This window comes from Phyllostomus hastatus, unplaced genomic scaffold (assembly GCF_019186645.2).
Source record: "Phyllostomus hastatus isolate PE091 unplaced genomic scaffold, TTU_PhHast_1.1 phas_contig_10, whole genome shotgun sequence".
NCBI classification, from domain to species: Eukaryota; Metazoa; Chordata; class Mammalia; order Chiroptera; family Phyllostomidae; genus Phyllostomus; species Phyllostomus hastatus.
This window is the reverse complement of record NW_025333499.1, coordinates 1,450,196-1,473,645: the sequence shown is the minus strand read 5'-3', so window position 1 is coordinate 1,473,645 and position 23,450 is coordinate 1,450,196. Positions and strand designations below refer to the sequence as shown.

The window sequence follows — 23,450 nt, the reverse complement described above, 5'->3', positions numbered from 1 at the left end:
TTTCATTTTCTTGCTTTTCCTCTTCTTCTCGTACCCCTATAATTCCGATGTTAGAAAGTTTAAAGTTGTCCTGGAGTTTCCCATGCCTCACCTAATTTTTTGGAATTCTTGTTTCTGCATTCTGTTCTGGTTGAATGTTTACTTCTTCCTTCTGGTCCAAACCGTTGACTTGAATCCTGGTTTGGTTTGCTTCCCTTCACTGTTAGTTCCCTATATATTTTCCTTTATTTCACTTTTCATACTCTTCCTTTTTTCCTCTATTCTGCACCCATATTCAACCAATTCTGTGAGCATCCAGATTACCAGTGTTTTGAACATGCAGGGATGTTCAACCAATCAGAGTTCAAACATCTGATAGGTTAGCTATCTCTTTGTCATTTAGTTGTATTTTTTCTGGATCTTTGATCTGTTTTTTGTTTTGGTTTGGTTTTTTCAGTGTGCCTGTTACACAGTAAGAGACAGAGAGACTTAGGTGTTCACCAGGGTGGTGGAAACAATATTGCTGCACTGTGGCGCTGCATGTGGGGGAGGGGTCTGAGAGGGAATATTGCTGCTTCATCCACTCTCTGCAGGCTTTCAGTCACTTCCCCCGCTACCCACAAATTGGGCCCTTCTGGTGCTGATTCCCGGGAGGGTGGTTTTAGGGCCCTGTGGGTCTCTCCAACGAACTGTCCTGTGAGGCTGGGAATTTCTCCCACTGCCTCCACCCTCACTGGGTTTTTCAGTCAGAGGTTTTGAGGCTTTATTTCCCCGCCTGGAACCCTGGGTTGCATGGCTTATCTCACTCCCCAGTTGTTCCTCCTGGTTTACCTACACTCAAATGTGGGAAGGCTAGGACCACCAGCTCTGCCAGCCGCCACTTTGCTGAGACTACTGTCCGCCCCTCCTACCGGTTTGGATGAATGTTTCTTCTTTAAATCCTTGGTTGTCATTCTTACACACAGTTTGGTTTTCTGTCAGTTCTAGTTGTTTTTTTCTTTTTAAATTTGCTGTTGTCCTTCTTTTGGTTGTGTGAGGACGCACAGTGTGTCTTCCTAAGCCTCCATCATGGCCGGAAGTCAAAAGTCTTATTATTTTAAGTATATTTTATTGATTATGCTTTTTCAGTTTACCAAATATTTTTTCCCTTTATCCTCCCTCTGGCCTGCACACCCCAACAGTCCAGCATCCCCCTTACTTAGATCATGTCCATGGCTTGTACATATAAGATCTTTGTCTTCTGCTTCCTATACCATTTTAACATGTTCCCATCTATTTTATGCCTACCAATTATGCTTCTTATTCCTGTACCTTTCCCCCGATTCTTCCCCTCCTCCTCCCCACTGAAAACCGTCCATGTGATCTTCATTTCTGTGGTTCTGTTCTTGTTTTAGTTGTTTAGTTTTTGTTTTCATTTTTTTATGTTCAGTTGTTGATAGCTGTGAGTATACTGTCATTTCACTGTTCATAGTCTTTGATCATCTTGTATTCCTTAGATAAGTCCCTTTAACATTTCATATAATAAAAGCTTGGTGATGATGAACTCCTTGAACTTCACCTTATCTGGGAAGCACTTGATCTGCCTTTTCATTCTAAATGAAAGCTTTGCTGGATAGAGTCATCTCGGATGTAGGTCCTTGCCGTTCATGACTTGGAATACTTCTTTCCACCCCTTTCTTGCTGCAGGGTTTCTTTAGAGAAATCAGCTGATAGTCTTATGGGCACTCCTTTGTAGGTAACTCTCTCCTTTCCTCTTGCTAAAGATTCTATCTTTATCTTTAATCTTGGGTAACTTAATGATGATATGCCTTGGTGAGTTACTCTTTGGGTCAAATTTCTTTGGAACTCTCTCTGGGCTTCCTGGATTTCCTGGAAATCTATTTCTTTTGCTAGGTTGGGGAAGTTTTCCTTTATTATTTGTTCAAGTAACTTTTCAACTTGTTGCTCTTGTTCTTCTCCTTCTGGCACCCCTATGAATCTGATGTCAAGAGTTTTTCAAGTTGTCTCAGATGTTCCTAAGTCTCTCCTCATTTTTTTGAATTCTTGTTTCTTCATTCTATTCCACTTGGATGTTTATTTCTTTCTTTTCTTCTAAATTGTTGGTTTGAGTCCCGGTTTCGTTCCCTTTATTGTCGGTCCCCTGTATATTTTGCTTTGTTTCACTTTGGGAAGCCTTCATTTTGCAACCAAGCTCAATCAGTTCTGTGAGCATTCTGATTACCCGTGTTTTGAACTCTGCATCAGATAGCTTGGCTATCTCCTTGTCACTTAGCTCTTTTTCTGGAGTTTTGATATGTTCTTTCATTTAGGCCGTATTTGTCTTGGTGCACCTGTTATGTTATAAGGTGGCAGGTCCTTAGGTATTCCCCTGAGTGGAACAACCCTCTTTGCTGAGTTGTGGTGCTCTTTGTGAGCGAGGGGTCACAGAGGGAATAATGCGACTTCCTTGCTTTAGCCCCACTTTTCAACGAACTCTCTCGTGTGAGACTGACAGTTTCTCTGGCTGTGGTATCCCCCACAGTAGTTTATAGCTAGCTTTGAGTCTTTAGTTTCCCAGTCAGACAGTTCTGCCTTGTCACACGTTCTCTCCCAATGGCTCCTGGCTCAGCCCTTCCTACTGGTCTGGGTGACTGTTTCTTTAATTCCTTGGCTGTCAGAGTTCCACACAATTTGATTTTCTGGCAATTCTGGTTGCTAATTGTTTTTGGATTGGTTGTTATCCTCCTGTTGGTTGTGTGAGGAAGCTAAGCATTTCTACCTATACTTCCATCTTGGCCGGACCCCTGAAAAGTGTTATTTTAAAATTTCTATTAATTAAATGGCCCTAGCTGCTGTGTCTCAGTGGGCTGAGCTCCAGACTGAGAACCAAAGGATCACAGTTTGATTCCCAGTCAGGACACATGCCAGGATTTCAGGACAAGGCCCCAGTAGGGGGCGTGTGAGAGGCAACCACACATTTATGTTTCTATCCCTCCCATCCCCTCTCTAAAATAAATAAAAAAATAATTTTAAAAATTCTATTAATTAAACCATTATTCTGGTTTGTCATAAAAACAAAATATTGTATCTAACTTATTACTATCAAGGGTGCAAAAATTTCCAACTAACATGCATTTGTAATGACATTAATTAAAGATTACTAGTAGTAATATATCTAGACACTGAAGTTTAACATACCTTAAAGTATGCCTAAAGAGAGTTGGAGAAGTGCTTCAGTACATGTTACATGGATTGAGTAACTTCCCTAAACCACTGCCTTAAGTTACTAAAATTCAAACAATAGATTATGTGCAAAGGAAATGAAAAACTTTTCCCAGCTATGTAAAATCTAAATTAAGTTAGTAAATGTTACCAATAGAAGTCAAAGACTTCATTAAGAATAATCTAGTCCAGAGGTGTCAAACTCATTTTCACCAGGGGCCACATTAGCCTAGCAGTTGCATTCAAAGGGCTGAATGTAATTTCAACTCCTTAACAGTTAAGGAGTAGTTACATTTATACAGTCCTAAAATTATTTCCATCCTAAGCCCAGGCTGGCGTAGTTCAGTGGATTGAGAGCGGGCTGTGAACCAAAACATCACAGGTTCGATTCCCAGTCAGGGCACATGCCTGGGTTGCAGGCCACGGCCCCCAACAACTGCACATTGATGTCTCTCTCTCTTTCTCTCTCTCTCTCTCCCCCCTTCCCTCTCTAAAAAATAAATAAATAAATACATAAAATCTTAAAAAAAAATTTCTTTCCATCCTTTGAAGGCAACCGCGGGGCTCATATGTCCCCCGGTGAAAATGAGTTTGACACGCCTGATCTACTCACTGTATGTCACTCTTTGGAGAGTGCCGTGGGTGAAGCTAATTTATAATTTAGTTCAGCCAAGTCCCATGGTTTTCTTAAAGTATTTACGTCTAGTGTTTTAGTCCAAAGTATACATGCAGTAGATACAGGACTATCCTAATATCAGAGATTAACCATCTCTGTAGAGACGAAAGTACAGGGGTTCAAAAGATTCTTTTACAAGCTGGGGCCATTAATTTCCTTTTCTTTAATGAACTTCTAAAATAGATATATAATATCTAACTTATCTGTATTACAGACCAGGGAGAACAAACACGGTGTATTCCATAATGTTTACGTAGAAAGCCCCTCCTGTAGAATTTGTAACAGATAATACATGTCATCCTGCAAGTAAAGGATTTAAACCTTCTACATTTTTAGCGGTCAAGAGACAAATACTTAACTAAGACAGTATTATAAAAAAAAGATTAATTTTGTTCAGACTAGTTTTAAGGTTAAGGTGAGATGTGTTTAATCAGACACAACCAAGTTAAGCCCTCTGACTCACAATAATAATTTTACCAAAGTATTTTACTAAGGAATAATTATAGCAATAGCCAGAGACACCATTCATTAAATACTTATTACTGTTAGGTGTTTTGTATGTACTCATTATCTTTTTAATCATAAAAATAACACCCTTTTTGAGTAACAGTCAAGTAATTTGCTCAATATCACACTGGCTAAATGAGTCCAGATTTCAATCTTACTCTCACAGTGAAGCCTGTACATTTTCCAATAAAATAATATGGCATGAATCCTGTTCAGTATTCCAGTGTTCTTCAGTAATAAATCATAATTAGTGATAAGACTGTATAAACAACAATCAGAATCCAAACTAAAATGGCTACTTCAACACAGTAGTTTTAACCTTGCTTAAAAAAAGCATAACTAGCCCTGGTTGGTGTGGCTCAGTGGACTGAGTGCCGGCCTGCAAACCAAGGGGTTGTTGGTTTGATTCCCACTGGGGCATATGCCCAGATTGCAAGGCCAGGTCCCCAGTGGGGGATGCAAGAGGGGCAACCACAGATGGCTGTTGATCTTCCTCTCTTTCTTCTCTAAAAATAAATATAATCTTTTAAAAAGCATGCCTAAACTCCTACAACTCAAAAATAAATGAAACAATTTTTTAAAGGGCAAAGGATTTAAGTAGACATTTTTCCAAAGATATACAAATGGCCAATAACTACACGAAAATATACTCAACATCATTAGTCATTAGGGAAATGCAAATCAAAACCACAAGAAGATACCATTTCACACCCATTAGGATGGCTATTACAAAAAAAAAGAAAGAAAAAGAAAATAACAAGCATTGGTGAGGACGTTGAGAAACTGCAACCCTCCTATATTGCTAGAAGGAATGCAAAATGGTACAGCCACTGTGGGAAAAGTTTAGTGGTTCTTCGAAAGTTTCAACATAGTATTACCATATGACTCAGTAATCCGACTCCTAGGTAGATACTAAAAAGAATGGAAAGCAGCAATTCAAGCAAATATTTTTACACCAATTTTCATGCAGCATTATTTATGATTGACAAAAGGCAGAAATAACCCAAGTATCCATCAACAGATAAATAAATAAACAAAATGTGATATGTGTGTGTAATATTCAGCTTTAAATAGGAAATTCTGATACACACTACAACATGGATCAACCTTGAAAACTATGCTAAGTGAAATAACCCGGACACAAAAGGGTTGTGTGATTCCACTTATATGAGGTACCTACAATAAGCAAATTCATAGCGACAGAGAGAAGAATAGAGGTTACCAAGGATTGATGGAAAGAGGGAATGAGGAGTTGTTAAATGGGTACAGAGTTTCTGTTTGAGATGATGAATAAGTTCTGGAAATAGATAGCGGTGACAGTTTTACTATGAAAGTACTTAATGCCACTGAATTGTAACACATAAAAGACTAAAATGGTAAATCTTATGCTATATAAATTTTACAGTAATGAAAACAAATATACACCTAGATATAGCCTTTTGGTACAAACATCAAGAAAGTTCTATAATGAAGCTATAATTAAAACAGGCCTTACCTTAGTGGCTTTATGTATTCTCAGAATAAGCAACACTAAACTCAGAAAAATAACAAAAATAGAAGATAGTCAAAAAAATGCTGGTGGAAATAATTTCTATAAAGGACCTGTCACCTTTATTAATCATAATCAATAGGAAAGTAAAAAGCAAATCCTTCAGTTTGTCAGCACCTGTCCAAAGCTCAAGTTAAAGGGAAATACAAGATAAAACTCAAATGATTTGTTCGTAAGAAAAACATGAATTGTGATACAAATAATCTAGAATACTAATTCTTGAACAAAAAATAGCCCTATGAATGAACTTTACCATCGTAATATAAGGACATGTGGTCAAACAAACAAACAAAAAAAAAAACATCTGGCAAGTTGATCATTACTTTTTTTTAAAACTATCATTAAAAACCATGTAAGTACTTACCTAAAGGTGATACTACAGAAACTCTCTACTTCATCAATTGTTAGAAGCAAGTTAACCTAGGTGGAAGGGGCCCACTGTCTTAATCTGACGCCTCAAAATCATAAAAGCTTGTCACAAAACACACAGACAAACACAACCCAAATTTTGCTTCAAGGAAAATTCAGCACATGATATCAAAGTCTAAAATGGCAAACAAATTGCACCAATACAGTATACTAAAGCCAGTATGGTTTGTTTTCTACTCAAAAATCATACCAAGCATAATTCAAAGGTCAAAAAATGACCCAGTGCAAACTAAGAGAAAAATGCATCTATCGGTTATGTCACTTCAGTACATTTGCACCCACCTTTCAGATTTGTTTTGACGAATACAACCTTCAATGATTTCTTTCACTTCAGGATCAGTGACTTTATTGAAGCTGGCTGGTTTTATGCCCTAGGAGGATAAAAATGTTTTCCAGTCACATATTAAGCAATTGAAAACCCAAATCAACATGACATTTATTAAAATAATGATTTTTACCATTAGACCATATTTGAGTTTTAAATGAGATAAATATATATAGTGTAAGTTTAACAACTTTTGACAAGAATTTTGTCATAGTTCTACAAATAACAGTGAAAACTGTAAATAATCTAAAATCAACATAGTAAAATTTGTCATGTAATATACACACTAATAATATACAGAAATTAAAAATGTTCTCAAAGTAATTAACAACAGATAATTCTCACAGTGCAACATTAAGTAGGGAAAAAAACAGGTTTCTAAAATGTACATACAGTATAACCCCAGTTAGCAAAATATAATAAACAAGTACTTCTTGAAATCAGAAACAAAATCAATGTTATCTAAAAACTTTTTTTATCTTCAGCTGAGGACATTTTCATTTGCTTTTTAAAAAATATTTTTATTTATTTATTTTTAGAGAGGGAAGGGAGGGAGAAAGAGAGAGAGAGAGAGAGAGAAACATCAATGTGCAGTTGCTGGGGGCCATGGCCTGCAACCCAGGCATGTGCCCTGGCTGGGAATCGAACCTGGGACACTTTGGTTCCCAGCCCACACTCAATCCACTGAGCCACACCAGCCAGGGCTTCATTTGCTTTTTTAGAGAGAGAAGAAGGGACACACACACACACACACACACACACACACACACACACACACTCATTTAAGAGATGTATCAACTGCTTGCCTCTGCACACACCCAGACCCAGGATGCACACTAGGACCAGGGACCGAAAGCGTCTCTACTGGGGTCACACGCACCTGCGCCTGAAATGGGAATGAACCCAAAACCCAGGTACATGCCCTGACTGCAAATCAAACTACACCTGTTCAGCTATGGGATGACGTTCCAACCACTGAGCCACACTGGCCAGAGCTATTTAAAAACTTGAAAATTCCTAAGAAGTATTCCTCTATTGCAAACATTGTAAGTCAGTATTATTTCAAAGTCTTTTAGAATGGCTAGAAGAAATGAGCAAATTGATTTGCTAGGGAAACTAGGTCATCTGTCCTATAGAATATCCCATATTCTGAACATCAGCCTTATTTCTTATATCTTCCTACCCAAACCTCTGGAGTCAAACTTGGGGTCAAAATCCACCATTACCAGTAGCTATGTGAACTTGGATAAGTCACAACCTCTAAGTTTCAGTCCCATCATTTATAAGCTGAACATATCACCATCTTGTAAGGATATAAAAATGAAAGCATGCAGCATATAGCATACATTTAAAACAGTACCTCTTATCATTAGTTTTCTGAAATACTCTAACAATCTTTTCTCCAGCCTATCTGAGCCACCCAATTAGATATGAAGTAAACATCTTTTGAATAATCCTAGCATTTTGCTTCTACTTCCCTCATGTCCTTTACAATACTCCCATCCTCTTATTATTTCTGTGCTTATTTGTGAATTTATATTCCTGTCCTACTAAAAATGTAAGCTCTTCGGGGTAGCAAACACTTCTTTATTCATCCATGCATTCCTTTCAATTTCTAAAAAATTACTCATAGCAAGCATCAAATACTGTATCTGTTGAACTACATTTTGAATGCCCTTTCACAATCAGGCTTTTAGAACTAAAAGAAACCTTCAAACCATTTAGCCAATATTTATTATTCAAATTTGGAAAATGAGACCCATCTAATAAATATTTAAAATTTCTTTACAAACAAATGCGTATGTATGGTATCTCTGTTTTCCCAAAGACACCAATACAGAGCATTTTACATGACTCCAATAGGGTATAGGTATGTATTATATAACATAAATCTAAAGCTTGTTTCATTACAATTATGTTAAATTTAGCACTGTTAAACAGAACTAAACCAAAATTGGTTTTACTAAGTTGACTTCAACCAACTTCAACATGAAATATGGCAATTTGGGAAGTAAAAAGAGTAAAGGTATACCTACACTAGTTACTTTACGGTATATTTGAGCTGCATTTTGGCACTCAGAATAAGGGTACTCCGAAGTTGCCATTTCCAGCATACACATTCCAAAAGCATAGACATCTACAGATTCATCATAGTGCTCTTCATACATCTCTGGGGCCATAAATTCAGGAGTCCCTACAAAATAACACCACAACCATATTTTTGTTAAAAAGAAAACTGTATTCACCAAGATTACTTTCCCCTTGTGATAAGGATTACCTGAGTTAATTCCCACTCCCTAAAAGAAATTTAAAAATATAACATTTGTTGAACACTTGCTATATCTAATACAAAGCATTTAAAGAATTTCCTTAACTTTCCACACTGATAAAGTACAATCCATAATGTTCAAGATTAGATAATGATCACTAAAATGTTTTTATTTCTATCCTTTTTTTAGTTACTGAAATTTTTCATGATTAGTAAATTTTCTTTCTTAAATCCTCAGAAACTTTCAATAATCTTAAATATATCCCACAAAAAAATACACGAGGATTCTCCAAAATAAGGCAATATGTAATAGATATTTCAAAGCAAATTTACATTCCATATCAGGATCAGCAAACTTCTCTGTAAAGGGCCAGATGGTAAATATTTTGGACTCCGCAATCCATATGTTCTCTGTCACAACTATTCAACTCGGCCATTATAGCACAAAAGCAGCTGTAGACACTACATGAACAAGTGGGTATAGCTGTGTTCTAATAAAGTTTTATTTACAAAAATAGGCAGCATTTGGACATGGGTTATAGTTTGCTGCTCCCTGTTCTAGACATATTCAATTAACAACTCTCTTTACCCAACTAATAAACTATAAAATGTTAATCACCAATGACACTCTTAGCAAATGATGTGCGCATTAAGGTGGCTAGGCCTAGATCACCAATCTTCACAGATCCAGTAGGTCCCGTGATGAAAATATTGTCACACTTCAGATCCCGGTGAATAATAGGTGGAGTCCTAGTGTGCAAGAACTGCAACCCCTTTAAAATTTGCCTGCACCAGCTCCTTAGGACCTTTGGTTTCATGACTTTAAATCGTTTTAAGTACCTACATAAAGACAAAAAAGACATATTAATAAAAATGCCAAGCTTACTGTATGATCACTATGAAGGTAAATCATTTAAGCTAGCAGATATTGCATGTGCTGTACTACAACTGCCATCACTAACTTGTTTTTTTTTATTGTCTGTTAGAGCAAGACAACTTGAAATCTAATAACTCATTATTTGAGAAGACATCCTACCAAGTTTAGCATTTTTAATTCAAAACAAAAAGCATTCTGATCAGAGTGGCCTTCTGTGAAATGACAGCACAATTTAAAAAGCCCTTCTCTACTTCCCAATACAAAGTCACCCTGGCTGGCGTAGCTCAGTGGGTTGAGTGCGGGCTGCGAACTAAAGCATCACAGGTTTGATTCCCAGTCATGGTACATGCCTGAGTTGCAGGCCATGACCCCCAGCAACTGCACATTGATGTTTCCCTCTCTCTCTCTCTCCCTTCCCTCTCTAAAAATAAATAAATAAAATCTAAAAAAGAAAAAAATCTAAAAAAAAGTCAACAGAGGGTTTAACTACGTAAAATTTTAGTGTAAAGATGGTAGGAAACACAAAATGTATACCTCACATTTAACAGTTAGAAATAAGTGATTATACCATCAAATGAAAAAATTTTGTCAGAAACAAAACAACAGACTACATAAATGTGAACCTAGCCACACCACCTTTTCAGTGTCATTTACAAAATGACATTATATTATCTCTATAATAATTTCTAATTCTAAAATCCTATGCTATCCTACAAATATTAATTTATAAATATTGCATTTTCTTTTTAAATTGATTTTACAGAGAGAGAGGGGAAGGGAAGGAGGGAGAAAGGGAGAGAGACAAAGAGACATCAGTTTGCTGTCCCACCTATTTATGCATTCATTGCTTGCTTCTTGTATGTGCCCCGATCTGAGAGATCTAACCCACAGCCTTAGTGTATCAGGACAATTCTCTTACCAACTGAGCTACTCAGCCAGGGCTTCAACAATGTATTTTCTAGCAAACTTCATTAACATCTTAATTTTTTAACCTGCCCTGAAATAATCTCACAAGATTCAGGATCCTATAAATCCTTTAATCGAGTAGTGTTATTTTTTTTTTTTAGACAGGGAAGGGAGAGAGGGAGAGAGGGAGAGAGGGAGAGAGGGAGAGGGAGAGAGGGAGAGGGAGAGAGAGAGAGAGAGAGAGAGAGAGAGAGAGAGAGGGAGGGAGAGGGAGGGAGAGGGAGGGAGAGGGAGAGAGAGGGAGAGAAACATCAATGTGCGGTTGCTGGGGGTTATGGCCTGCAACCCAGGAATGTACCCTGGCTGGGAATTGAACCTGGGACACTTTGGTTCGCAGCCCGCACTCAATCCACTGAGCTACGCCAGCCAGGGCTAAGTAGAGTTATTTTACAAGCAACTTTTATGACTGCTGAAAAATTATTTCAAAAAAGAACTCCAGTAGCAAGGACTATCAGGGTGAACTTACGTCTTTAATGTTCCTGATGTCATAAGTTCAGTCACTAATACAATGCATTTCTTTCCTTTTAATATAGACTCCCAGGAATCATAAAATCGAACTATATTGGGATGCTGGAGACCCTTTAACATCTCTGCTTCTTCCTTGAACCTTTGCTGCTCAGCTTTGGTTAATTTCCGGTCCTGAAATGGAACAAGTTCCAAATTAAAGCATAGAAATTCTCATGCACATTTCTTTTTTTTTGCCTTGTTGTAATTTTAATTTTGGATTTAATGAATCTCTCAGATATCAATAAAATCTACTTTATGTATGTTTTTCAAGTATGTTTACATATTAAGTATATTCTTTTTTTTCTTTTTTAAAATTTTAATCATTGTCATGCACATTTCTAATACCACTAAAATGAGTGCTTTCCTGGGTTGTATTTATTTACACCTGCCAATTCTTTTCTCAGGACCTGTGTAATTACTGACAGTCTTTGTTAGTTACTCTGACTCCTCCCACACAGCAATGCAGCAGTTTCCACATTTTGTAACTGTGTTATAAACCCACCTGCATGATAAATCAATACCTTCAAAAACATCTTGGAAGTTAACTTTTTCTAGGACTCATTTTGATACATATATTAAATCATTATGTTGTGTACTTCAAACTTATGCATTGTTATATGTCAATTATATCCCAATAAAACTGTAAAAATAAAGAAAATTTCCATTGCTTGAAAAGAAACTCATTATCTAGGGAAGGTCCAAGTCAAGGAACATGTATAAAGGACCCATGGACAAAAGCAATGAGGGGTGGATAAGGCAGGGGAAAGTAATGGGGGCAACTGTAATTGAACAATAAAAAAAAAAAGAAAATCATTATCTAAAAATGAGAAAAAGTAATAATCAACACAAATAATATGAAAGGTTCCTTAAGAAACCCCTAAATTTCCACATTTAAAGGATCTGTGTCAGGACAGGAATAATCAATCAAATTTTAGACACCTAAACATTTATTGTGCTCAAAATATTAATTGCCAACATATTTCCAGACAGAAATATAAAGTTACCCAACAATGAAAGATCTTCTAAGAGGATTTGGACCTCTAATATGCTATATTAAATACTACAAGTTAAGAGAGTAATGTTTGAACTAATGTCACCACAATAAATTCCATTTTAAAACTGAATTTTTAAACCTTCAATTGAAGGTTTAAGGTTGAACCCTAAATTGAATTTTAAAATTTCAATTTGAAAATAAAAGAGTAACGTTTACAAAATTCTGAGGTGAAGACTAAAATTCTGAACCCAAATAAGCTACCAATCAAGTTTATAACGGAAAACTAAACACATTTTTGTGAAAACCAGGACACAGGAAGTATAAGACAGCACAAATCCTTTCTAAAAATAATAGTCAAATAATTTCAATTAAAATGTTGCCAAATAAAGTCCCTAGAAAAGAAGGGTGAGGCAAACAAAAAATAGTAATACGATGTTTCTAATAATGCTTACTTAAAGTTTAGTCTACTTAGAGTTTAGTCTAAGTAATTGGGGCTTAAGTGGTTGGTAAGTTTCAGTGAACTTTCTAAACAGGAATTAAAACAGAAGATACATAATGAAAAGAAAACAGTCTGGAATTGAAATTCCAGATTACTTCATTAAAATATAATAGACAAGAAACAATAAAATTTCTCATCTGCAAAAGGGAGCAGGAGGAGAAAATGGAGTGATGATAGAACTATTTTAAGTTTTGAGGTTAATAGTCAAGTACGCTAGGTTAAAAATTTAGGTATGATTTCCACTTCAAGATGGTTGACAACATATTAATTTCCCTACTTTCCTAAATCCCACCAAAATGACAAAAGAAATATATAAATAAATCCACAGTAACAATAAAATAAGAGTTCAAACAAATAATTTTTTAAAGGTAAAAATATATACCTTGATAGAATATTTTTATGGAACTCAAGAGAGTAGAAGAAATGGCAACTTGACAGAGGCTAAAGGCTTCTTAGAGTTTGTTGTTGTTGTTAAGACATCATAATAACCTTTATAAAGCAACATAACAGAACTCCGGCAATTTTAGTTTTGGTTATTTTTTTCATTCGTTTAAAAGGATATTCAGTACAGCATGATTTGTAATTGTGAAAACTTAGAAATAACCGAAATGTCGATAATAAAGTTTATTACATGCCAGGCACCATTCAGTTCTGTACATGCAGTATTTTCACCTAGATGGTTTATCAGTTGTGCTACCACCACTTAAAACTATTTTCTCACTGGTTTAAAGAACATGATTTTTGCATATTAAGCTTCCACCTATGTTGGGTTTTGCTTCCTTCCACAAATCTGTCTACTCCAGGGGCTTCAGTACGTTTAATAATTGGTCAGGCAAGCAAATTTCCTAGTCTTCATTATTTTATTGGCTATTCTTATCTATTTATATGAAATACAAACATTAAAATCCTTTTTCCAATTAAAATAAAACAGAATACTTTCCAAACTTAATTATATATATAAATTTGGAGAAAAGTAGCATCTAAAAGCTATCTAAGAACCTGGAATATATCTTTCCATTTGTCCAGTTTCAGTAAGATTTTTTGTGTGAGCAGGGGCAGGGAGAAATGAGCTGATACTCTCTCAAGTTCTTTACTCCTGAGCCTCGTATTTAATTTTTCTTTACTTTAAAATTTATATTTAGTAAAAGTAACTTTTTGTTGTACAGTTCCATAAATTTCAACAAATTCATAAAGTCATGTAACCACTGCTACATTTAAAATACTAAACAGTTCCTCCATCCCTTTGTCAAACCCCCTTCTTACCCTTACACCCTGGAAAATAGTTCCTAGTTTTACCTTTTCCATAAAGTCTTATAAAAGGGGAACTATATATATATATATATATAGCCTTTTGAGTCTGTCATCTTTCATTTAGCATAACGGCTTTTAAATTGATTGATACTGCTGCAAGTATCAATAGTTTGTTACTGTTAATTGTGGAACACTATTCCACCTATAGATGTACCACCAGTACATATCTGCCTTTCCATTCCCCAGATGAAGGGCATTTGGGTGGTTTCCAGTTTGGGGCAATTACAATAAAGCTACTATAAACCATTTAAGTACAGGTGTTTGTGTGGACATAGGTCTTCTTGGGTAAATATCTCAAGTAGGATTGATGGATCATGTTTAACTTTCAGGGAACTGACAAAGTGAAAAATAGTTCTAGATTTTGTTTTCTCATCAACAACGTGAAGTACATCTGGGAAAAGTCCCACCATTGTTAATATAACAAGAACAGTTTGTATGATAGTAATATAACCTGGTAGCCAAAGAGAGTGGACCGGAATGAACATGTGTGAACAATGATGATTTCACTGTACTAGTCAGTGGGGGCGGTAGACACCGTTAAGTGAACATGTGTACTGTATGGCCATCACATCCAAAATTACGGCAAATAGAGCAATGAATCTGCATCAAATTTTGCATTAAGATAGAACATTCCTCCACAGAAACTATTGGGATGATGCAAAAGGCTGCAGCTATGGGCAACTGATGATTGGCTACTTCATCTCAATGCACCCACTCATGCATTGCAACTCATGCAGGATTTTTTGGTGAAACATCAAATCAACCAGGTGACTCAGCCCCCCCACAGCTCAGATTTGGCACCCTGTGACTTCCGGTGTTCCCCAAAACTAAAATCACCTTTGAAAGTCAAGAGATTGTTGATGAGATTCAGAAAAATATGACAGGGCAACTGATGGCAATTGGGAGAACTGTGTGAGATCCCAAGGTGCCTACTTTGAAGGGGACTGAGGCATCATTGTCCTATATATGATGTTTCTTGTATTTTTATCTTTCTTCAGTTTTTCATATTATATGGCAGGATACCTTCTGGACAGACCTTGTAAATGAGTTTCTCCACATACATCATCCTCACCAGCAGCTTTTTTTTAAATTATTTGTTTGTTTGGTTGGTTTTTAGCCATTCTAATAGGTATAATGGGAGTACAAAATTATAGCTTCAATTTCCACTTCCCTAAGGATTATGATATTGAGCACTTTTTTCATGTGCTTACTTGCCATACATCTGTCTTCTTTAGTGAAATGTCTGTTCAAATCTTTACTCCACTTTTAAATTGGCTTGTTTTATTCAGTTGAGTTTTGAGAATTCTTTATAGATTCTGGATATAAGTTCTTTGTCACATATGTGATCTGAAAATAGTCTCTGCTAGTCTGTGGATTATATTTTCATTTTCTTAACAATTTATTTTTTAATTGCAATTACATTCATCATGAAAATTTTTTAATTTTACTGAACTTATTAGGGTGACATCAGTTAATAAAATTATATAGGTTTCAGGTGTACAATTCTGTAATACATCATCTGTATATTATACTGTCTATTTACTGATTTTTTTTCTTTTATGGATCATGTTTCTGTTGCTATATCCAACAACTCTTTCCCTAAACAAAAGTCAAAAGAATTTTCTCATGTTTTCTTCTAGAAGTTTTACAGTTTTATGTTATACTTTTAAGTCTATCATATATTTTGAGTTAAACTATGATATGTAAGAGTTATATTGAGGTTCTTTTTTTTCAATATGTATGTCCAAGTTTTGCAGCATCTTTTGTTGAAAAGATTACCCGTTTTATACTGAATTGCCATCACACCTTTTTTTGTGTTTAAAATCACTTGACTATATCCATTTGGATCTATTTCTGAACCCTATTCTGTTCCAGTGATCTGTGTACCTATCTTTCTGCCAATGCCATATGCATTTTAATTACTGTGCCTTTAGAGTAAGTCAGAAATCGGATAATATGAATTCCTTAACCATGATCGTTTTCATCAAAATTGTTTAGCTATTCTGCTTCCTTGCTTTTCTATATTAATTATGGAATCAGACTGTTAACATCTACAAAAATTCCTACTATGATTATGATATAATTGTCCTGAATTTCTGGGTCATGTGGAGAGAACTGACATCTTAACATTGTCTTCCAACAACCAATCCATTAATTCAGGTTTTCTTTGATTTATTAGTGGGTTGGTTTTTTTTTTAGTTTTGAGCAGATTCTGCACATACTTTGTTATATTTATACTTAAGTATTTTATTTTTGGCACTACTGTAAATGGTACTTTTTAATTAAAAATTGCAATTTCCAATTATGCATTGCTAGTGATTAGAGATATAATTGGTTTTTGTATATTAACCATGTATCCTGCAACTTTGTTAAACTCACTTAATAATTCCAGGATGGTTTTTTAATTTCTTGGGATTTTCTACGTAGATAATCATGTCATCAATAAGTAAAGACAGTTTTATTTCTTCCTTTGCAATCTATATTCCTTTTATTTCTTTTTTATGCCTGATTTCATTGACTATAACTCCCAGTACAATATTGAGAACATCATACTGAAAGTAGTAAAAGTAGACATTCTTGCCTTGTTAAGAGAAAAAGCATTCAGTCGTCGTCACCATTTACTTAACTTGATGTTGGTTGTAGGGCTTTAAAAAAACAGATGCCCTTTACCAGTTTAAGGAGGTTCCTTTCTATTGCAAGTTTGCTGAGATTTTTTTTAAATCATAAGTGGATACTGAATATCTTCAAATGTTTTTTTCTGCAAATATGGAAATGTTTTTTCTTCTGTAGTCTGTTAATATGTCAAATTACATTAACTTTAAATGTTGAATCCTTGCATTCCTGGAAAAAGCCCACAGTCATCACATGTTGTCCTTTTTACATATTGCTGGATTTGATTGATAATATTTTGTCAAACATTTTTTCATCGTTGTTCATAAGGGATATTGGTCTGTAGTTTTTTTTTCTTATAATGTCCTTATATAGTTTTGACATCAAGTGAATGGGCTCTGGCTTGATTTTTGCCCTGCTATTTTCAGTCAATCACTTCTCTGAAAAAGTTAGAGAAGATGGCTTGGTGCCCACTTTGTCATCCTCTACCTTCCTAATTCCTCCCCAGGAATCTTCTAGAAAGGAGCTATTAGAGACTGAGATATTCCAGTAATTACATTTTATCATCAGCACAGAAGATATAAAGTTATCTTTCTCAATGTTTATACTGTTAATTTTCTCATTTATTGATTTTGCTAAGATATTCACTATATGCAATTAGTAGATATTTGCAATAATGGTGACTGAAAAAAAATAAGTCACCACTGTTCATTGTATTTAATAAAAATAGCTATATTATCTCATATCTTAGAATGTTTACTGAGTTTTGTGTTTTCAAAAATAGTTTAACATGTTGAGGTCATTTTCTCATATTCCTACTTTACTTTTACTTTTAATGAAGAATGCCTACTAAATTTTTATCAAATGTTTTCTCAGTACCTACTGATATGATCATATGGTTTATTGATAGGTAATTGATACATAACTATCCTTAAAATCTTAAAACAAAGCCAAACTAGTAGCAGGATATTATTCTTTTGATCCATTGGTGAATTCTGTTGATAGTTAACTAAGGATTTTAATATCTATATTTATATGTGCAATTCTTTTTTTGTATGATATAAAGATTTGGTATTAAGATTATACTGACTTCATGAAATTAATTGGGGTTAAGAAGTTTTAACACTGGAATCTTTGTCATTTAAAGGTTACTTAGAAATCAAGCTCTGAATCCACTTACTCCTGGTTGTTTTTTTTTTCCTCTTTTTTAAACTATTTAAAAAATCAGGCATAAAGAATATGTGTTCATTTGCAAATTATTTTGTTCAATATTATATTTTAATACCTGTTGTATATGTATAGTTATACTTTATTTTAACTATTGTTCAGTATCTTATCATATAGTTCTACCACAATTTATACCTTTATCTATTGATGAATGTTTAGGTTGCTCCATGTTTTCTCTATTATAAACAATGCTATACACTACATATTCTTGGATGCCTCCCTGTTTTTGTGTCAAGAAAAAAACTTAAATCATCTTATTATATCTTTTATTTAAAATGGCCTAGTAAATTTTTCCTTTTCTTGTGCACATTTTTATTTATATTTTGTTTAGGAGTAATCCATTACTTAAGATTTTAAATGTGTTTTCAATGTTAAAAGTAAAATCTAGATGGTGAGTATTAAGGATGTTCTCAGCAAATCTTTCAACTTTGCTCTATATTTGAAGTGTTTCATACTTAAAATGCTGGGAAAAATATGTTGTCAAGGTTGCAGATGGTATTCTCTTATTCTTTTCTAGAGCATAGTATGTTTCATTTCTCATTTCTTCTCTCATTTTTTTGCCTTTATTTTTCTTCATCAGGTTCATTAATCATTTAACAGCAAGCCAAAAAGAGTAGATTTATCCTATTTTTGTTTATAATTTTTACTAATTTCAGTTATCTTTTTAAAAGATTTTATTTATTTATTTTTAGAGAGAGAAGGGAAGGAGAGCGAGAGAAACAATTAATGTGTTGTTGCCTCTCGTGTGTCCTCTATACTAGGGACCTGGCCCACAACCCAGGCATGTGCCGTGACAGAGAACAGAACTGGCAAGCCTTTGTTTAGAAGTCTGGTGCTCAATCCACTGAGCCACACCACCTAGGGCAATTTCAGTTATCTTTCTTTATTCCCTCTTCCTTTACTTTGCTTTCTTTTCCTGTTATTTCCTTAATGTCATAAAATGAACACTAAATTCATCCTAGTTGTTATTAATTAGTAATGAAGACATTTTACGGGATATATTTTCTTTGGATTAAAGCTTTTACAATGACCAAGAAGTTTTGTTATGATGTCTTCTCTTTTTTATTGCTTTCTAGGTAGTTTGTAATTTCAGTTTTGATTTATCTCCTTGACCCAAAATTTATCTAGGAGTGTGGTTTCTAATCTCCAATTAAGAATATCTGGCTCTGCCAGGTAGCTCAGTTGTAAGAACATTGTCTCCAATAATGCTAAGGTTGCAAGTTGGGTCACCTCCCCAGTCATGGCACATACAAGAATCAACCAATGACATGTATCAATAAGTGGCACAACAAGTGTCTCTCTCAACGTTTCTTTCTCTCTCTTAACATTTCTTTCTCTCTCTATAAAATCAATAAATTAAAAAAAGCAAAAATAATATTTTGGCCATTTGTTTATTATTTCCAATTTTATTGAGACATGCAGAATATAAAATCACTTTTCTTTAACCAAAGGTTTTCTTTGAGCCATATATGCAACCAACTTTCTTAATGGCTTGTAGACTATAAAAATATATGTTCCCTATTTGTAAATATATCCACACATATAAATCAAATGGATTTTATGGATTCTATTATCCAATTCCTTTATATTTATTCACTTATTGTTTGTTAGATCTGTACTATTTGGAAAGAAAGGCACCTGAAATTTCCTATTATACCTAATATTTATCCCTTTTCCTCGAATCTATTAGAAGTTCTGAGTTTAAATTATTAGCAAAAATATTTTTAGTGCCTACAATTCTTTGATATAACTTCTTAATATGTGAAGTAACTTCATAATATCCTGTTTGATGCTTTAACTTTATCTTCTTCCTTCTGAGATAGATATTAATATTGCCATTCCTGCTTGCTCTTTGCTTGCTTATACCTTTATCTTAGCTTTTCTTTATCACTGTTTTAAGTATGTTTTTATAAACAACACATGTGGCTTTTGTCCTCTAACCCCATCTGACATTGTAAGTTCTTTTAACAAGCAAGTGCAATATGTCCAAATGTGATATAAGCAAATGATTATTCATTTGAGTATTTAATTTTACTACTTCCATCTTATTTTAAGTTCTTTGTTCCTGTTAATGTAGAATTATATCATATTTTTCCTTTTTACTAGTGTTTACCTTCCTTTTTCTGACATTCAAAATCAAACACTAATAAACTAATTCAGCAAAGTTGCAGGAAACCACGTCAACACTTAACATTTAAAAGTCAGCTGTATTTCTATACACTGAAATAAATAATCCAAAAAGGAAATTAAGGAAACAACTCCATCTACAATTGCATCAAAAGAACAAGGTTAATTAAGGAGACAAAAGATGTGTAACACTGAAAATTACAAAACATTGCTAAAATAAAAGAGAAATAAATGGAAACACATCTTGTATTTATAGATTGCAAGACTTAATATTGTTCAGATGTCAACATCAAAAAAAGACCTACAGATTCAGTTCAATCCTTATCAAACTCCCAGTGACATTTTTCTCACAAATAAAAAAAAAATCCTAAAATTCATATGGAATGTCAAAAAATATCAAATACCCAAAACAATCTTGAAAAAGAAGAAACTTCAAGTTCCTGATTTCAAAAGGTACTACACAAAGGTATAATAATCAAAATAGTATGATACTGGCATAAAGACAGACAAAAAGATCAATGAAACAGACTAGAGAGGCTGAAATAAACCTTCACGCATATCATCAAATTATTTCTGACAAGGATACCAAGAACATTTGATGGGGAAAAGATATTCTTTTCAACAAATGGTGGAGTAAACTGAGTACCCTCATGCAAAACAATAAAGTTGGAAACTTACCTTATGCTATATACAAAAATTAACTCAAAGTGAATCAAAGACCTAAATATAAGAGCTAATTTTATAAAACTTTTAGAAGAAAACATAGGAGAAAAGCTTCATGACACCGGATTTAGCAATGAATTTTTTGATATGACACCAAAAGCACATAGGTAAAAGAAAAAAAATAGATAAACTGGACCTAATCAAAATTAAAAACTTTTGGGCATCAAAGACATATTAAGAAAGTGAAAAGGCAATCCATAAAATGGGAGCAAATATTTGCAATTCCTATCTGATAAGTCATTAATACTCAGAATACATATATAAAAACGACTACAACTCAACAACAAAAAGACAAACAACCAAATTCAACAATTGGCAAAAGACTTGAATAAATATATCTCCAAAGAAGAAATACAAGTGGTCAATAAACAAATGAAAATAGGTTCAACTTCGTTAAGTAGGTAAATGTAAATTAAAACCAGGATTAGATATCACTTCACACCACTTAGGATGGCTATGAAAAAAAAACAAACAACAAAATAACAAGTGCTGACAATGATGTGCAGAAACTGGAACCCTTGTGTATTACTGGTGGGAATGTAAAATGGTACAGCCACTGTGGAAAACAGTGCAGTAATTCCTAAAAACTTAAACATAGAATTACCATATAATCTAGCAATTTCACTTAAAGGTATATGCCATAAAGAATTAAAAGGGACTTGAACATGTATTTTTGCACCAATGTTCATAGCAGCATTATTTACAATAGTCAAAAAGTGGAAATAATACAAATGTCCATCAGTGGATGGATAAAAATATGTGGTATATACATAAAATGGAATATAATTCAGCCTTAAAAAAGAATGGAATTCTGATACATGCCACTACATGGATGAATCCTGAAAATATTTTGTTAAATGAAATAATCCACAGACAAAAGGACAAATATTGTATGACTACACTTACATGAAACACCTAGAACAAATAAACTCACAGAGATAGAAAGTAGAATAGTGGTTACCAAGGGCTGGGGAAAGTGAAGAAATGAGAGTTGTTATTTAATGGATTCAGAGTTTCAGCTTGTAATGATGAAAAAATTCTGAAGATGAATGGTGGTGATGGTTGTACAACAATGTCAATGTACTTAATGCCACTGAATTGTACACTTAAAATGGCTCAAAATGTATATTTTATATTATGTACATTTGACACAATAAAAATAAGAGTTGAGGCCCTAGCTTGTGTGGCTCAGTTGGTTGGAGCAATGTTCCCTAAGCACAAGACTGAAGGTTCAATTCCTAGTCAGGGCATGTGCATAAGTTGCAGGTTCAATTCCCAGTCCAGATGCGTACAATCACCAGTCCAGGCACATATGGGAAGCAACCGATCAGTGTTTCTGTCTCACACTGATGCTTGTCTCTCTCCCTTTCTCTCTCTAAAAACAAGGATAAAAATGTCCTCAGGTAAGGATTTAAAAAAAGGGGGTGAACTAAAGAACTCACACAGTACTTGTCTTTCTCTGCTGGACTTATCTCACTTAGCCTGCCTTCAAGATTTATCCATGTTGTCGCAAATGGCAGGATTTCCTTCTTTCTAATAGCTGAATAATATTCGTGTGTGTGTGTGTGTGTGTGTGTGTGTGTGTGTGTGAGAGAGAGAGAGAGAGAGAGAGAGAGAGAGAGAGAGAGAGAGAGAGAGATCTTCTTTATCCATTAATCCATTGATGGACACTTAGGTTGTTTCCATATCTTGGCTATTATGAATAATACTGCAATGAACATAAGTGGGAAAGTATCCCTTTGATATAAAAATACTATATGATATTTATCTGTGAAATCTTAAAAAACTGAAATTTTAAAAACAATGTAGAATAGTAGTTACCAGGGGCTGGAGAGTGGGGGATTTGGGAGATGTTTAAGGGTACATACAAACTTATAACTAAAGTCAAACCCTCAGTTATTGAATGTCTCCCATCTCGAACAATTAGGTTCTCAATCAAGTTGTTCACAGAAAAAATGCCTCAATTGTTGAACAAACTTGGTTCTCAACCTGATATCCCTTTTGTACTGATACCTGTATGATCAATTATGTGTCTCTGACGTGACAAAGGAGATTCAGTTTTCAAACAAATCACTTATTGAACAACAGCCTTCTAGAACAAATTAAACTCAAGAACCAAGGTTCCACTGTAGCCGATAAATAAGTTCTGGAGATCTCATGTACCACATAATGATTATAGTCAACAATACTGTATTATAAACTTCAAAGTTGCTAAGAGACTAAATCTTAACTGTTCCCAACACACAAAAAATTATAATTATATGACATGATGGAAGTGCTAGCTAATGCTATGTTGGTAATCACATAGCAATAGATAAAATATATCAAATCAACACAGTGTATACCTTAAAGTTACACAATGTTACATGTCAGTTATATCTCTATTTAAAAGGCTTAAAAAGAGTTGAGGAACTCAAAGAACAAAAGCAAGAAATGCTAAATTTAGAAGAGATTTAAAGACAAGTGTTTATGATTTTCTGTCTAGCCTAAGATGAACAATAAGTCCTAAATGTCCCTGTAATTAGCTAGCAGTCCTCTCCTTGTGGAAGATCAACAGATCTTCTCTCAAGAATAATGAATAAATTTTGATGCCCTCTGATTAAGTTGGTAAATGTAAGTCTTTCATGTGTCAATAGATAAACTATTTCACTTTACCCTTTGATCCTACGTATTA

At 34.4% G+C, this 23,450-nt stretch overlaps 1 protein-coding gene across 1 annotated transcript in view; it reads right to left on the bottom strand.

Moving 5' to 3' along the window:
* Positions 1-23,450, bottom strand: part of WNK3 (WNK lysine deficient protein kinase 3) — a 146,501-nt gene that overhangs the window by 86,635 nt on the left and 36,416 nt on the right. The window contains exons 3-6 of the mRNA XM_045833171.1: positions 11,245-11,417; positions 9,555-9,775; positions 8,703-8,860; positions 6,624-6,712 (exon numbers count right to left, since the gene is read on the bottom strand). Coding sequence (XP_045689127.1) covers positions 6,624-6,712; positions 8,703-8,860; positions 9,555-9,775; positions 11,245-11,417 — 641 coding nt within the window. The remainder of the gene's footprint in view (positions 1-6,623; positions 6,713-8,702; positions 8,861-9,554; positions 9,776-11,244; positions 11,418-23,450) is intronic.